The sequence below is a fragment of the Lagenorhynchus albirostris genome, chromosome 2, assembly GCF_949774975.1.
Source record: "Lagenorhynchus albirostris chromosome 2, mLagAlb1.1, whole genome shotgun sequence".
Lineage (NCBI taxonomy): Eukaryota > Metazoa > Chordata > Mammalia > Artiodactyla > Delphinidae > Lagenorhynchus > Lagenorhynchus albirostris.
This window is the reverse complement of record NC_083096.1, coordinates 86,625,951-86,641,058: the sequence shown is the minus strand read 5'-3', so window position 1 is coordinate 86,641,058 and position 15,108 is coordinate 86,625,951. Positions and strand designations below refer to the sequence as shown.

The following is a 15,108-nucleotide window of genomic DNA, read 5'->3' as shown; positions in this document are numbered from 1 at the left end:
TAAATCACATTATCCCTGGGTCAGGGTTCAGGAACCAGTTCTGTGAGTGACCTGTTAAACACTCAGTCACTATTCATTTCATTAATCAAATTACAGGCTTAGGTCAACCAGGACTGACTTCTCTAGCCTAATTGTTCGGTCTCAAGCCTGGGGTGGTGCTCCAGTTTTGACAATATGTTCCTAGTTATGCAGCCCTGAAGTCGGAAAGCCAGTTGTACAGTCAGGGTGGTCTTCCTCTCCTGTTTCTTTTGTTTTTGTTTTTTTGTTTGTTTACCTCTAAGATTATGTTGTGCTCTAATTCTTAAACACTTGAGAAAAAGGAAAAAAATAAGCTTTATAGAGTTCTAAAAAATGGTATGCTTTTGTTGTTGTTGTCTTTAGCCTCTCAAACAATATAGAAAATTACAAAGCTGAGGGTAAAATACTTCAGCATCTTGCTACTCAGAGATAAGCATATTTTAGAATATATTTTTGCATAAATATATGTAAGAAAAGTGTACCAATTTCATAAATGACATCTTGCACTAAATGCTCCCTTCTACAACTCCCTCTATTTTACTCAACAACATGTTTAAACTCCATCATACCTCAGTAATTGAAGATATATTTCATCATTTATAATTTACTTACCAGTTACCTATAGTTGGACATTTAAATTCCTTATAAATAATGCTGTGATAAACATTCATCTTTTATGTTTTTTTACATTTTTGTGTGAATATAACTTCAGTAGAGCTCTTCTGCCAGAAGACATGCAAGTATATGTTGATAGATATTGCCATAATGCCTTTCAGAAAAGTTGTTCCAACTTACATCACCCCACATCTCTACCAAGGCCAGATATTTGTTGTGAGCTAAAGACTCCCAATTTACAGCTCTAAATTCAGATCTCTTGATATTTTCACATGGTATCTGTTTCACTAGCATCTCAAATAACATACCCCAAACCATACCCTGATTTTCTGCCTCAAATCCCAAACTTGTTTCTTCCCCTTTTCTTTTTAAAAATTTTTAAAATTCATTTATTTTTTTGGCTGTGTTGGGTCTTCATTGCTGCGTGCGGGCTTTCTCTAATTGAGGCGAGCAGGGGCTGCTCTTCGCTGCGGTGTGCGGGCTTCTCATGGCGGGGGCTTCTCTTGTTGTGGAGTACCGGCTCTAGGCATGTGGGCTTCAGTAGTTGCAGCACGTGCGCTTGGTAGTTGTGGCTCGCGGGCTCTAGAGCACAGGCTCAGTAGTTGTGGCGCATGGGCTTAGTTGCTCCGCGGCATGTGGGATCTTCCTGAACCAGGGCTTGAACCTGTGTCCCCTGCATTGGCAGGTGGATCCTTAACCTGCCAACCGTGCCACCAGGGAAGTCCATTTCTTCTCCTTTCTATGTCTTTTATTCAAATGGAACTTAAAGTTCCTGGTTATTCAAGTTAGAAGCCTGGAGTGATCTTTTCTGTTGTCTCTTTTCCCCTGAATCTTCCTGTCAAATATATTACTAAGGCTAATGGATTCTATTCACAATTTCATGAATATCCAAATAGGAGGAGGCCCTGTAGTTAAGCTTAAGCTATCCCACAATTTTTTAAAAGACACTTTAAAAAAATACATATCCTTTTGATTAGGCAGTATGAATGTAAACTTTTAGGGATAAAATCAGATTTCTACCTCTAAAATTTAATTTAATTACACATATATTTAAAATGAAATTTAGAAATACTACTTTTCCACTATTTATTGTAAAAAGTTTGTGCAAACTCTTCAACTTACACCTTTGGTATTGTGTCAACACTGGAATGAGTTACCTAACACAGTTTCCTAGTTCATCTCCTCCTCTCTTCCATCTAAATTGTATGAGATATTGTAGTTTTTAAATCTGTGTATAGTGCTGTCCTAGCCACAAGTAAAATTAGAGCAAAAATTTTTCCCTTCACTTTTGTTGTTGACATATATTTATGATCTCATAACCTAAGTATGGACTGAATTGCTTTTTTCCAGAAGTGATCATTGAGGGAATTCCCTGGTGGTCCAGTGGTTAGGACTCTGCACTTCCACTGCCAAGGGCCTGGGTTCAGTCCCTAGTTGGGGAACTAAGATCCCACAAGTTGCACGGCAGGGCCAAAAAATAAAAAAATAAAGGCACCTCTTCCCTTAAACAAACAAACAAACAACCTATCATTGAAAGATTGCTTGACAGTGACATCTGCCACATGCAGTTGTGTGTGCAGTTGTGTAGTACCCCAAGGAATAATTACTAAATCTTCTCATTTTATTTGCTCCCTGCCCGCCCCCACCGTCACGTCTCCCTAGCAATTGTGTCAGATTGTCTCTTAAACAGTTGTTGGTTCAGGGTAACATGCTTTCTTCAGACAGTACTTTGTATTTTTTCAAAATAAAATAACTTATAAATCATTCTGTAATCTGAGACTTTGTAAGGTTCAAATATAAGACAACTTCCTCTTGTAAGGACAGTGTTTGGTATTGAAAAACTTTACTTATATATGGGCATATACAGTGAATTTCAAATCCATCCGCTCCTCCATTCCCATTACTGATCTAAATCATCTGTCACCTGGACAGTGGCCCTCACTTTTTTTTTTTTTTAAATGTACTCGTTACATACATTTGTCACCAACGCATCACAAGGAAGTCACAAAAAGTAGGCTTAGTTTAGTTCACAATATAGATCCTGTGAAAACACATTTCTCATTTGCTCTGCAGTTTACCTATAAAAATTTAAAGCAGTTAAACAACATTTGAGATTACACTGGTATAAAATTGTAATTCACACTTCAGAAACTTGTGAAATAAAAGGCCATGATGGAGAAAGAGTAAGAAATTTGTAGAATTACCAAACTGTCACAGTACCATTTTCCTTTATAAAAGCATCTCAGTAAAACAAAATAAAAACTATGGAAAACACAAAAGTCAAATCAGAGATTTTGGTTTAGTACTTTCCCTGAGTCTCTTGTTTTTAAAAAAATCAAAGTAAGGCTGGTTCAAAACTGACCCATAAGGTCTTGCCTCCTCCATATGCTGCCATGAGGAATACATTTAAGGCAAGAGGCTATACACACAAATGGTCCCAGGGCTTTATTCAGATGCCAGTTTGCTTGTGGTACCACCACAGGGTTATCTGACCCACTGCTGCCCTCTGCACATGGGCTTAAAGAGCTGTCAACGTTTTCTCTTGGCCTGCCATGATACAACACATGAGACTAAATACCAAATGAAGACAAAAGATTATGGTTATTAATAAATATTACAATTATAGGTGGATTTGGACACTAGGTACACCAATTCATGGTAATAACACAGAAACAAACACTTTTATGTTTTAAAAATCTTACATAAACAAGGGTTGAGGGCAACTCATTTTAAAGTTTTAAATCTCAGATGTTAAAAAACAAACAAACAAAAACCTTAAAAAAAATCTAATTCATTAGATCCCAATAAAACAAAGTAGAAAAAGTGATACGTTGATTCTCGGAATTAGATGAGCATGCTAAGTGAAAAAAGTTGTTGTCTCCTTGTTCCGTAAAATTGGCCCCTACAATGTTTCTACTTGATCATCTCATTGCATACACAGTATATTTGCAAGTGATCAAGCACTTCATTAAAAAAGCATATAATCAAATTAAGGATAAAAGGTTTGTTAGAATCTAAAAAATTATTTTTTACTTCAAATGTACCAGGTTACTTGCTGGGCTTCTACTATAAGGGCACTACGTAGTATGGATCATACTTTCTAGTCAAATGTAGGAAAATATTTTGCACAGCCATGTTTTTACAGAGCATCTCAAAGATAGGTTGCAAATTACTGCTGTATGTCTCCCTCTTGAAATCTCAATTGCAGACCAATGGCCAACATTTCAAAAGCTAATAATCATGCACTGTCTTAAAACCGAGGGGTGGAATGATGGCTCTAACCAAAATAACTGCTGCAAGTTATTTAATTTGGTAATATAAGCACCTCATTGCACAGGTGGGGAAAGTGAGGCACAAAAAGGTGTTTCTTCTGTCTTTTGCTTTTTTTAAAGAGAACTCTTGATGCTAGGTAACTTTGGGATATAATGGATTCAAGGTTTGCATGGAATGTTATACTTAACTCACATGTCCTGTTTGCATCACAACACCTTAGTCTAACCTCTTGCAAACTCTTTAAAGCATGGACCTGGCAAATGCCACTGATCACCTGCCTTCTCTGACCAGGTGAAAAAGGCTAGCCAATGCTTGAGCAAAAAAAAAAAGAATACCACATATTGTTGTATTATATGTAATTAGCAAGGTTCAATTATGAAAATATTCCATAACTGAATTTCCATAACTCTCAAACATTCCACAAAATTCTCTAAGAACCTGTGGGAGAGAAGAGTACCTGGCAATCCTCTCTTAAACAGAAATTTACCGATTCGTTGCATTACTGTTGATGATCTGAAGTTAAATGTATATGATTTCTAAAAATAAAAGTACTAAACTATTAAATAAAACTGAAAGGATCATCCAAGTTCCTAGATAATACCAAAATATTTATCTAGGATTACTAAAGAAATCATAGCACTTTGGTACCCTTTTCAGAAAAAAATCTCAAAACTTATAACACAAGCATGTGGCATTTCACACTGTACTGAGTAACAGTAAATGGAGGTGTAACCACTGTAACTTCTCCACTAACTTTGTGTTTTGAAACATCGTGTCTGCCCCAGCACCTGCCATTCCAGTTCCACAGGGTATTTTCCAGTCAGACAAGCTGTACAATGATCGTTCTTTTCAAAACATTCCAGACCATTCCCATTTTCTTGAACCATAACATCTTCCTTTGTACAATGACTGTTCTTTTCAAAACATTCCAGACCATTTCCATTTTCTTGAACCATAATATCTTGCCTTTTCACTTTCTGTTTTTTAAATGTTATCCCTTCTTGTACAGATGAAACCAGTCCTTCTACTGACAGATACACAGCACTGTTTGCTCCTAGATGATCTGAGATATGCTCAAATTCTGGTTTATTGGCAATAAGCTCTTCTTTTGTTGGTATGTTTATTCCCATGAAGCATGGATATCTAATTGGTGGTGAAGCTACGCGAATGTGTACCTCTTTTGCACCAGATTCTTTGAGCAATTTGATTGTGAGTGAAATGGTATTGCCTCTCACAATTGAATCATCTACAAGAACAATTCTTTTGCCTTTAAAGTTGTCTGACAATACTCCAAATTTTTTCGCAACACCAAATTGTCTTAACCTCATGTTTGGCTGAATGAATGTTCTTCCTACATACCGGTTTTTACATAGCACCTCCACATACGGAAGCCCACACTTTGCTGCGTAACCAAGGGCAGCAGGCGTAGCAGATTCCGGGACAGTGCTAAGTAAATCCGCATCCACAGGGGCTTCAATTGCCAGCTGCAGACCACAACGGTATCTTACTGTGTAAACCATTTGGTCTTCAAATATACTATCTGGTCTTGCAAAATAAACATATTCAAAGATACAGAAAGCCATTGGGTTTCCTTCAGACCTTGGTATAATATCAAGAGTTCGGAAATTATGTCTGGATATTTCCACAATTTCTCCAGGCAAGATTTCACGGTAATATCTTGCACCAATAGATAAAAAGCTACAAGATTCTGAAGACACCACCCATCCTTCTGTCTCTGAAGATTTTTTTTTTCTTTGTCATTTATATCAGATACAGGAATAAGACGACCAATGCACAGAGGACGATTTCCATAATGATCTCGTACCGCATAAATCACATCTCTGTGCATTATAGTCAGAGAGTATGCCGTGGGTGCTTCCTTCATTAAGTTTTTAATCCTTGCCACCCAGTCTGGGGTGTCATCTTGTTCCTGAGGAGAGGTATACGCCAGTAACTGGGTGATCATTTCGCTATCAGAACTTGTTGACAGACCAATACCGTGACGCAGAAGCTTTTTCCTTAAGCGAGCAGCATTTACCAATTCGCCATTATGCGCCACAGTTATTTTCCCATGAAGTGTTTCAGCAACAAAGGGCGGGCAATTTTCTAATTCACAGTTTCCTGTAGTGGCGTACCTCGTGTGTCCAATTCCAAGATTTGAAGTATATAATTTCTTCAAATTGTCTTCAGTAAAGACGTGATTTATAAGACCCATTCCCTTGTGTGTTTTGAATGTTGGTATCGAATTCCCATCACTGGTCACAATACCAGCACTCTCCTGACCCCGGTGCTGCAGCCCCACGAGTCCCAGAGTGATCACATGCGGCACATCTAGCTGCGTGGGCCACTCTCCTGAGGCGATGCATCCGAACATGCCACATTCCTCTCGGATCCCCAACTCCTCCAGCTCCATGTCGCCGCCGAAAGCACGTGAAGGGACCCGCCGCTGCGGCAGGGGTCTAAGCACCAACCAGTTGTTCATTCGGCCTGTAAGCCTCAGAAGCTCGGGCCAGCTGCAGCCGCTTCCTAACCAGCGGCTCGACCCGGCCCTCACATTTTAACTACATGCCCATAGCTATTCTTGGCTCCCTCCTCTGTTTATTCTACACACAGAGACGTTAACTTTTTAATATGCCAGTCTAATTTTGTTACCTTGCTTAAACTCATTAATGCTCTTTCTTGACTACTTTTCCTATTTACCTGGGTACCACTTACTGTTACCATTAGCGCATAAACTCTCCAGCTTGATGTAGAGGCATATAGCCTCTGTTTAGTTTTTCTGATGTCCGAGGAGGTGTAGGGGGTTAGTGCCAAAGGCAGCTACTTTTTGGGAGTTTTGTCACTATTTCTGTCTGAACGCTTCTATCTCCTCTCCTAGGGATTGGGAACAGCAACTTATATACCTTTTGTTTTGTAGATCAACATATACATTCAACATGTATCAATATTTTGTACTCAGAGTCTGCAGAATGTGCTATGCTTATGAGCTAGGGTGTTGTATGTCAGCTTCGGGCATTTTCTCAGTGTAGTGTAAATTGTTTTGTATTCTTTGGAGTTGATATTTGATGGACAGAAATTAACTCTTTTTTTCCTTCTATTTTTGATTATTTCTCCTCATTTTGTTCTGTATTAGAGAGCCTTTTGTAAAAGTGACTTATATTGTCATGTTGCCCAGAAGACTCCCTTTCAGTTCTTAAACCTAAATTCAGACTATCAAGCTAGTAAGGCCATTTGGTACCCTTGATTGTGGTTCTTACTTTGCAGTTTCTTAGTTCTCACTAATTGATATTGGAATTTATAGAAATTCCCATTGTCTTTTGAAATAGATTCTTTCCTTGCTATTGGTTTAGTTTAGGGGTACAGAGTCCTTCCTTCTTTCCTCCCTTCCTTCCTTCCTTCCATCTCACCCTTCCTCCCTCCCATCCCTCTTTCTTTCCCGCCCTCCCTCTTTTTTTTTCTTTTTTGCTGGTATTCTTTTGTTTGTTAAGACCCTTTAATGGGAAATGGGAGACTGGAGATCTTCTGACACTTTCATTTATGTTGACATTTTCTGAAACGTCCTGATTCACTCAGACTTATAGTTGAGGTGAGTGGGGGGGGGGGAATGGTTTTTAGTGGAGGAATCTGAATAGGGGGATATACATGGAAATGGCCATTTATCTCTAAAAATGTTTCTTTGAAATTTTGACATTTTTTGTAAGGATGATAAAGAAATCCTTTTAAATATGTTCCTGATGAAACAGAGAGATTAGAAATGAAGATGGGAAATAACAAATTATTTTTTAACGAATGTTGACTCTCCCTGGAGTCAGATCAATTTTGACGTGTAATATAGTTTTTAGGACCTTTAAACTATCTACTTTGGAAAATTTCTAAGGCTTGGGATAAATTTCTATTTTTAAAAGATATCAGAGAAAAAGAAGCTATTAAATTCCTTTTTTAATAGTGGTTAATTATATCAGCCTACTGCCTGAACCTAGAGGTTGAGATTGTTTACATAATGATGCATCTTAAAATGCAGTCTGAATTCTGTAATAGTCATTTTCTTTTCCACTCAGACTTCTAATCAAGCACATCTGTATTCCCTTTCAGCTATCTTTTTATTAGCTGCTACAATGAAATATCAGTAACAGATCTTCTACCTCAAGTCCTGGACATTCTGCTGAAGCATATAACTTTGATTTGCAGAAAACCCAGTTTTCTGTTTTCAGGGAAAATGACAAGGCACAATAGAGGGCTTTGTACCCTCTTGTGAAAAGGACGAAGCATTAATACTATGATTCAGATTTCCGTGTGCCATCCAGCACTGGTTATCTGGCATTCTGACAGGTTTGCTAATGATTCCTGATGTGAGTGTCACAAAGAAAAAATTGTAAATAGACTCAGGATAGCATTTTAGAAAAACTGTTTTTAAGAACTAAATCTACATGATCCCATCAAATAAAAGCTTTGAAAAGAAAAAGACCCACTTTTGATGATTTCTTATTTTTTCTACTGTTTTCTGCTAGGAAGGTTCATCTTACTTTGCTCTTTCTGATGCATGACTTTTAAAGGGAAAATTGTGGTGATTTTGTTGTGTCTTTTCTAGAATTGTGATTTTCATCTTACTTTTCAAATGTAGATTTGAATATTCTATAGCTTATTTATCAATTGAGAGTTTCAGTTAAAAGCAAAATGGTTGGAATTTAACCTCGGTATGGGGAAAATACTACTTATTAAAAACAAATGATTGAAGGAAAACCTAGACAAATAGTATCAGCTTTTACATAGAACTTTTGCAAGTTTTTTGTCATAATGCTCCGCTGGGTCAGGCTTCCTTTTCCACGAATGACCTTTGAAGGGCAAAGTTTTTGAAAATGTGGTTTCTAGTTTTTAAAAGTTTTTTCTCATTATAGTAATAGATGATCACTGTAGAAAATTTGAAAATACAAAAACCATGAAGATAAAAGTTTTTTTAAATCACCCAATAATTATACCTGCAATAATGTTTTAAGTATTGCTAATGTTTAAGTATGAGTTTATGTATGACCCTTACATTTAAAATATTTGCATATCCTCAGGTATGCTACAATTTGGGGGTCACACTGAATATTCTGTTTTGTGACCTGCTCTTTTCACTTAAAATACCTTATGAGCGTTTGACCACATTGTTATAATCAAAACTTACTTTTAACAGTGCTGGTTAATGAAGGGATTTCTGTGAGGATTATAGTAAACGTGTTTGTCGGAGATGAATTCCATTTAAAACTGTCAGTATAGCAATCACATTATCAAGTATCATTTTGGTGTGTTTAAGAGAGTGTTTACTCAGAGCTGTGCTAGGTATTTTGGAGGGTAGATACAGAGATGAACGAAACATAGTTCGTGGCTTCACACAGGCTTAAGATCCAGTGAGGGAGGCCAACACGTACCCCATTGTTTGTAGTAATAACGAGCGGGGAGGAGAGATGAAAACAGAAGTTCCTTAATGTGGACTTCAGAGTTCTGCCTGGGTGTTGGCTTCCAAGAGCAGGTGAACAGGTGGTCAATGTGCAGGCCTTTTGCCCTAATGGTATTTATGTGTATACAACACTGTGGGTCTCCAGGTGGAGTAGACACAAAACTGAAACCAGCAGGGGAAAGAGTTGGGTGTGGAGGTTAGAGGGTAGGGCAGGGTGTTAGCAGGACTGGGGTAGTTGCCTCAGAAGTAAGAACAGATATAGATACAACAGCATTCTCTGGGCCACCAACTTTTTATAATACTTATAACTTGGATTCCTGGCCATGCATCAGGTTTTTTTAGAGAAATGATTGTTACTTGCAAATACATTCTACACAGAAATACTTGCTTTATTTAAGCAAATAAAAACCATAAAAAACTTTCCAAAAAAAGTATACAGCATGATAATGGGTTTTGTTTGCACATAATTTGAATATAATGAAGCAATTTCAATGCTGCATTAATATTGAATTCTACATGTAGTAAACAGTGTTAGGCTTTTAGGGATGGGTATATTTAGTTTGGTGTAGTTCAGGGATTTTTCAGATTACCTAAACCAAAGAGTTCTTACTTTAGCTATGCTTCCAGTTCTTCTGATGGTAAATGCATTAAAAATAATAATCAAGGAAGGGAGGGAAGGAAGAAAGGACGGAGAGAAAGGAGGGAGGGAGAAAACATTTCTAGGGTGTGCTGGGAAAGGACCAGATGTGCAGCAGCAGACTTGGCCTTAAGCTGCCAGTGATGTAGGACCCAGGGCAGTAGATGAAATCTGACCAATGTGTTTATGATAGCTGCTTCCAGGAATCAGTGGAGAATGGACACTCATTTTAATATGTACTACTCCCTAATTTGTAATAGAGACAAGGAATGTGACCTCCAGCAGACAAAGACAAATACTGTATCTTCTCATTTACATGTGGAATGTAATAGAGATAGAAATAGAAACTCATATTCTCATAGAAATAAAGAGCAGAATGGTGCATTTTCTTCAGGGGCTAGGTGTGGGGGAAATGGGGAGATGTTAGTCAAAGGGTACAAACATACAGCTCTAAGGTGGATGAGTTCTGGGGTTTTAATGTACAGCGTGATGACTGTCATACCAGATTATATACATGAAAGATGTTAGAGTAGATCTTAAGTGCTATCTCCACACATACATAAAATGGTAATTATGTGAAAGGATGGGGTTACAAACTGACCTTAACTATGGTAATTGTTTAACAATATATACATGTATCAAATCGTTGCATGCATAGCTTAAACTTATGTGTATATTTTATGTCAATAATATCTTAAAAGCCTGAGGGGAAAAAAAAAAAAAAGAACGTGACCTCTGTTAGTAGGAGACTTTCTCCTGACTGGTGAGGTGGCAGCAGGATTCTGCGGAAGACAGCAACACCGCTTGATCGCTTCAGTCTGTGTTTCTTCACACTGTAACTCAGAAGAATACTGAAAACTGGCCAGTTTTAAACACTAAGTGGCTCAAGAGATTCCAGAAGATTTAGTGCTTTTCAAATTTGGGACAGAATAAGAATTTAGTTATATAAATTATTTAAAATATTCATTAGGTTCCACTTGCCTATAATGAGAGTGGAACACTTAAAGAGTTATGTTGATAGGGGTTGTCTAAGTTTATAACCTTGAATATCCTCTACACCTTGAAAATCCTCTTACAGATAAAAGACTGAATAGAAATAACAAGGTGGCATTTGAACACAAATATGAAATATAGATGTGACCAGTAAGAATATATCCATAGTTGCTAGCTTATAGCAATTATGAAGGTCCTTGGTGTCATACCTGAGTTAGTTGAAGTTCTTTTAAATTATTGTCACAAGGTTCTACTCAACCCACTGGCCCTTGGAACTCTTGTCTCAGCTTGTGTGAACTCTTCCTCACTTCCTAAGAACCAGCTATACTGGATTTCTCTCAGTTCCTGTCAGCACTGTGTTCTTTCCCACCTCAAGTAAGTGCCTTCGCATGTACCACTCCCTCTACCAATCCCCCCACCTTTTTTTTTTTTGGTCTAGTTGGCTTCTATTTATCCTTCAGGTTTCAGCTCCAGTGTGATTACTCACTGACGGCTTCCTAGACTCCCTAGATTTAGGATCCAGATTATAGATTCCCACAGTGCTCTATGCTTCTCTTTCATAATGCTCTCGAGTTTGAAATTTCTTTCTCAGTGTTCATCTTCCCTGTGAGACTTTTAGTTCAGTTGGGTGCACTCTCATTCACTGCTTTACCCGCAAGAGCCTACTATTCAGGACTCAGTAAATCTTTTTTTACACGATAGACGTAACTTTCATAGAAGGGTGGGCTCTTATGAAAGGTGGTGTTCTAAGCTTGTTTTCTTGTAAGCTTAAGCAAGAGAAGAAATTCATGGAAAGGAGGGAGGGAAGGAGGAAAGAAGGGAGGGAGGTATTCTAGCACGGTGCTTATAGTGCAGGTTCTGGAGCCAGATTAACTGGGTTCAGATCCCAGGTCTGCTACTTTCAGTGATACAACCTTGGCCGAGTTACTTAACCTCTCTGTACCTCAGCTCCTTACCTATAAAATGGGAATAATAATATCTACCTTAAAGCTTTCCATGAGAAATGAGTGAAAACATATAGCATATATGTACAATATAATAATTATTATTATAAAATAGCAGTCCTAGTCATCAGTGTTCTGATGAACAGAATTTGAGGAATTGACATAAAATCTGTAATTAAAACTTACTTTTAAAGACGTAGAGCTTGTTGTGTCAATGAAGAATTTGACAGAGTCCAAATAAAGTTAATTTCATTGTTTAAGAAACAGTTTAAAATAAAGTTTTGTATAGGGCTTCCCTGGTGGCGCAGTGGTTGAGAGTCCGCCTGCCGATGCAGGGGACACGGGTTTGTGTCCCGGTCCAGGAAGATCCCACATGCCGTGGAGTGGCTGAGCCCGTGAGCCATGGCCGCTGAGCCTGCGCGTCCGGAGCCTGTGCTCCGCAACGGGAGAGGCCACAACAGTGAGAGGCCTGCGTACCGCCAAAAAAAAAAAAAAATATATATATATATATATATATATATATATATAGTTTTGTATATACAAAGAATACTGTATCAGTTAAGTGAGTATTCTAAAATTTCCTGCATTAGATGATGTAGAGGGTGAAATGAACAATTAAAGATACAAAATTAAGCTGACTCATTTGTTCTGTGTGCTAGATCCTGGGACTAAATCTGTAAAAACAAACCATGACCTTGGTCCTAAGATAGCTGACAAACTTTTATGTTTAACAACTGTATAAGATATTTTAAATAACTTTTGTGCCATAGAATATATTTTACTTTGAAATGTGTAGATACTGATTATCTAGAAAAGCCTTGTTCAAATACCATTTACAGTTTCACAAACAAGTGAACTGCAGTTTGGTTTATTTTGTCTTAGGGAACTCCTGCCTTGAACCAAGGAGCCAGTTTGGAGTTAAGCTTATGTATATCTTTTTCACTAGTTTCATGGAGCTCAGGATGTAGAGGAAGCAATAAAATGCAATGCTCTTCTGAGTCTAGGTCTAATGGGAAATGACTAGTTAGTAACATCAGTTGTGTTGAACTAGTTAGATTGAACAGTTTGCTGGGGAACTTCACCAGGCTATTTACAGTCATCATAGTAAGGAAGAAAAGTGGGACGTGATTATGCCTGTACTTTGCCTTTGAGGAAAACAGATTTTTTTTTTTTTTAAGTTTATGACATCTATAGGTGTGGTTCCAAGACTAGAGATTTCTAAAAGAAAAGTTATGTGACGAAATTCTTATGCGTACAAAGAATGTTCTGAGCAGCTCAGGATTTTTAAAAGATGTATGTGATTGATAATTGGATGGAACGCAGTCACATTTGTACAGTGCTAAGTAGACTGTAAAAAATAAACATTGAAGAATTTCCTTTACTATCGGCCAAAGCTCAGAAGGAGTTTAGATACTTCATAGAGCTCAAAGAGCTTTTAAGGTTGTGTTTGAAGCAAGAGCAGTGAGAAGGAAGAGGTAGACTTACTGTGAGAAGACGTTATTGGTAGTAGTTTACAGGCAGAAATCAGTTCTGTACCATTCTTACTTTGCTTCCATAGTCTTGAACTGGAAGAATTACTTTTCCAACAGTAAAAGATAAAACAAACAACCTCAAATGAGGGAAATTAAATTTTAAAAAGATGAGATCATAAGAGTATTATTCACTTTAAATGAAATTAAGTTTTCAAGGCTCAGTTGAATTGCCTCCCAGGAGTTAAAGGGACTCTCAGGTATGATCTCAGCGTTATTGTCGATATTCTTTGTGAAATCGTGGAGAATGTGGGAAGTACCAGGAGACTGCGGCAAGACAAATGTCGCAGTTTCCAAAAAGGCATAGATTGAGAAAAACGCAAATCCACTTCCCTAAGTTTAAACTGCGACAACATTGGAAGAGATTGTAAAAGATAAAACTAATAAAATATTGAAAGTGTTTAGAAAAGAAAGGGGTGGTCTCCATGAATCAACGTGAATGTATAAGAACAAGACATGCCAAACTGACCTTATGTTTTTCTTCTTTTCAATTGTATAATTACTACTGGATTAGACAATAGTAAAGACATGTCATATCTTGACTTTGGCAAGTGGTTGACAAAGTCTCCTAGACTACCCTTACAGAAAAGACAATGAAATGTTGGCAATTGGGTTGGTTTACAGCTGCTTGCATGACCACACCTATGCCAGCATGCCACAATGTTTACCTAAATAATAACCAGTGATTCTATATACTGATTCCTTAAAGAGAAATGGTAGTGAATATTAATTGGCATACACTCAGAAAGCATGAATTTGAGTTATGAGTTCTTTTGACTGAGGATTTATATATTGAAACTTGAGTGCCTGGATTTATTCATATGATTGAGATTTCAGTTATAGACTTTTCCCCTCCTGAGCTGTGTATGTAAGATTTACAGATCTCTTTTTAAGTTTCATAAATCAACTCGATTTATAAATCACTTAAAAGTCAAAGAATAATCTTAACACTTAAAAGCAAAGGCTGGCTGGGTAAGAATGCAATTATGAAGAATCTCTTTTCTTATTTGTTTAACAACTGCATTAACCCCAAGTAGATGTTTTCATACTCTTGAAATGTCAAGTTTCTGTGAAACTCTCCTTAAACAAAAGCTGGAAGTTCATATACAATTCAATAATATAGATAATCTCAGTGGTGTCTCTGTGAGCTAATGTTTCTGTTGGCCTTCTGGTAATTCCACAGCCATCTCCCTATTCAGGATATTTGTACTTTTTTTTTTTTTTTAATAAATTCCCTGGAACCACATTGAAGTGGAAAGCATAATATTCTGTCCCCTTACGAAAGTTGTTTTTGGTTTCTTGAAGCAAGGAAGTCCATGATGACTGCTGTATCCAATATATTCTGTCATTAATTATTATTAATCTTAAAGAATGCCAATCCATATAATTTGTTAATCTTTTATAGTTGACATTTCATTGATATTTGTAATATTTTGTCCCCAGCCTCAGAAAAGTGTGATGATTTCTTTGAATAGTTGCACACTTGAAATATCCCATTTATGAAATTGTACTTCACCCTCTTCTTTGCAACTGTTCATCTCAGCATTGCATCCAGAATCCCCATAGAAGTTGAGGGTGAAGATAGAGTGCAGTTCCCGTCCTGATAAATCTAGGTGTTATTCTTTAAATCTAATTCTTTCCGCTTTAATGATTCTCTGT

General features: G+C 37.3%; 2 protein-coding genes across 7 annotated transcripts in view; one reads left to right on the top strand and one right to left on the bottom strand.

The window, feature by feature from the left end:
- Positions 1–15,108, top strand: part of MAGI3 (membrane associated guanylate kinase, WW and PDZ domain containing 3) — a 269,898-nt gene that overhangs the window by 144,940 nt on the left and 109,850 nt on the right. The gene's annotated exons all lie outside the window — the stretch shown is intronic.
- On the bottom strand, positions 4,656–6,378 carry LOC132516443 (amidophosphoribosyltransferase-like). The gene is given in 3 exon segments (XM_060142868.1): positions 4,656–4,815; positions 4,873–5,654; positions 5,657–6,378. Coding segments are annotated over 3 exon segments (1,605 nt in total). The 5' UTR covers positions 6,320–6,378.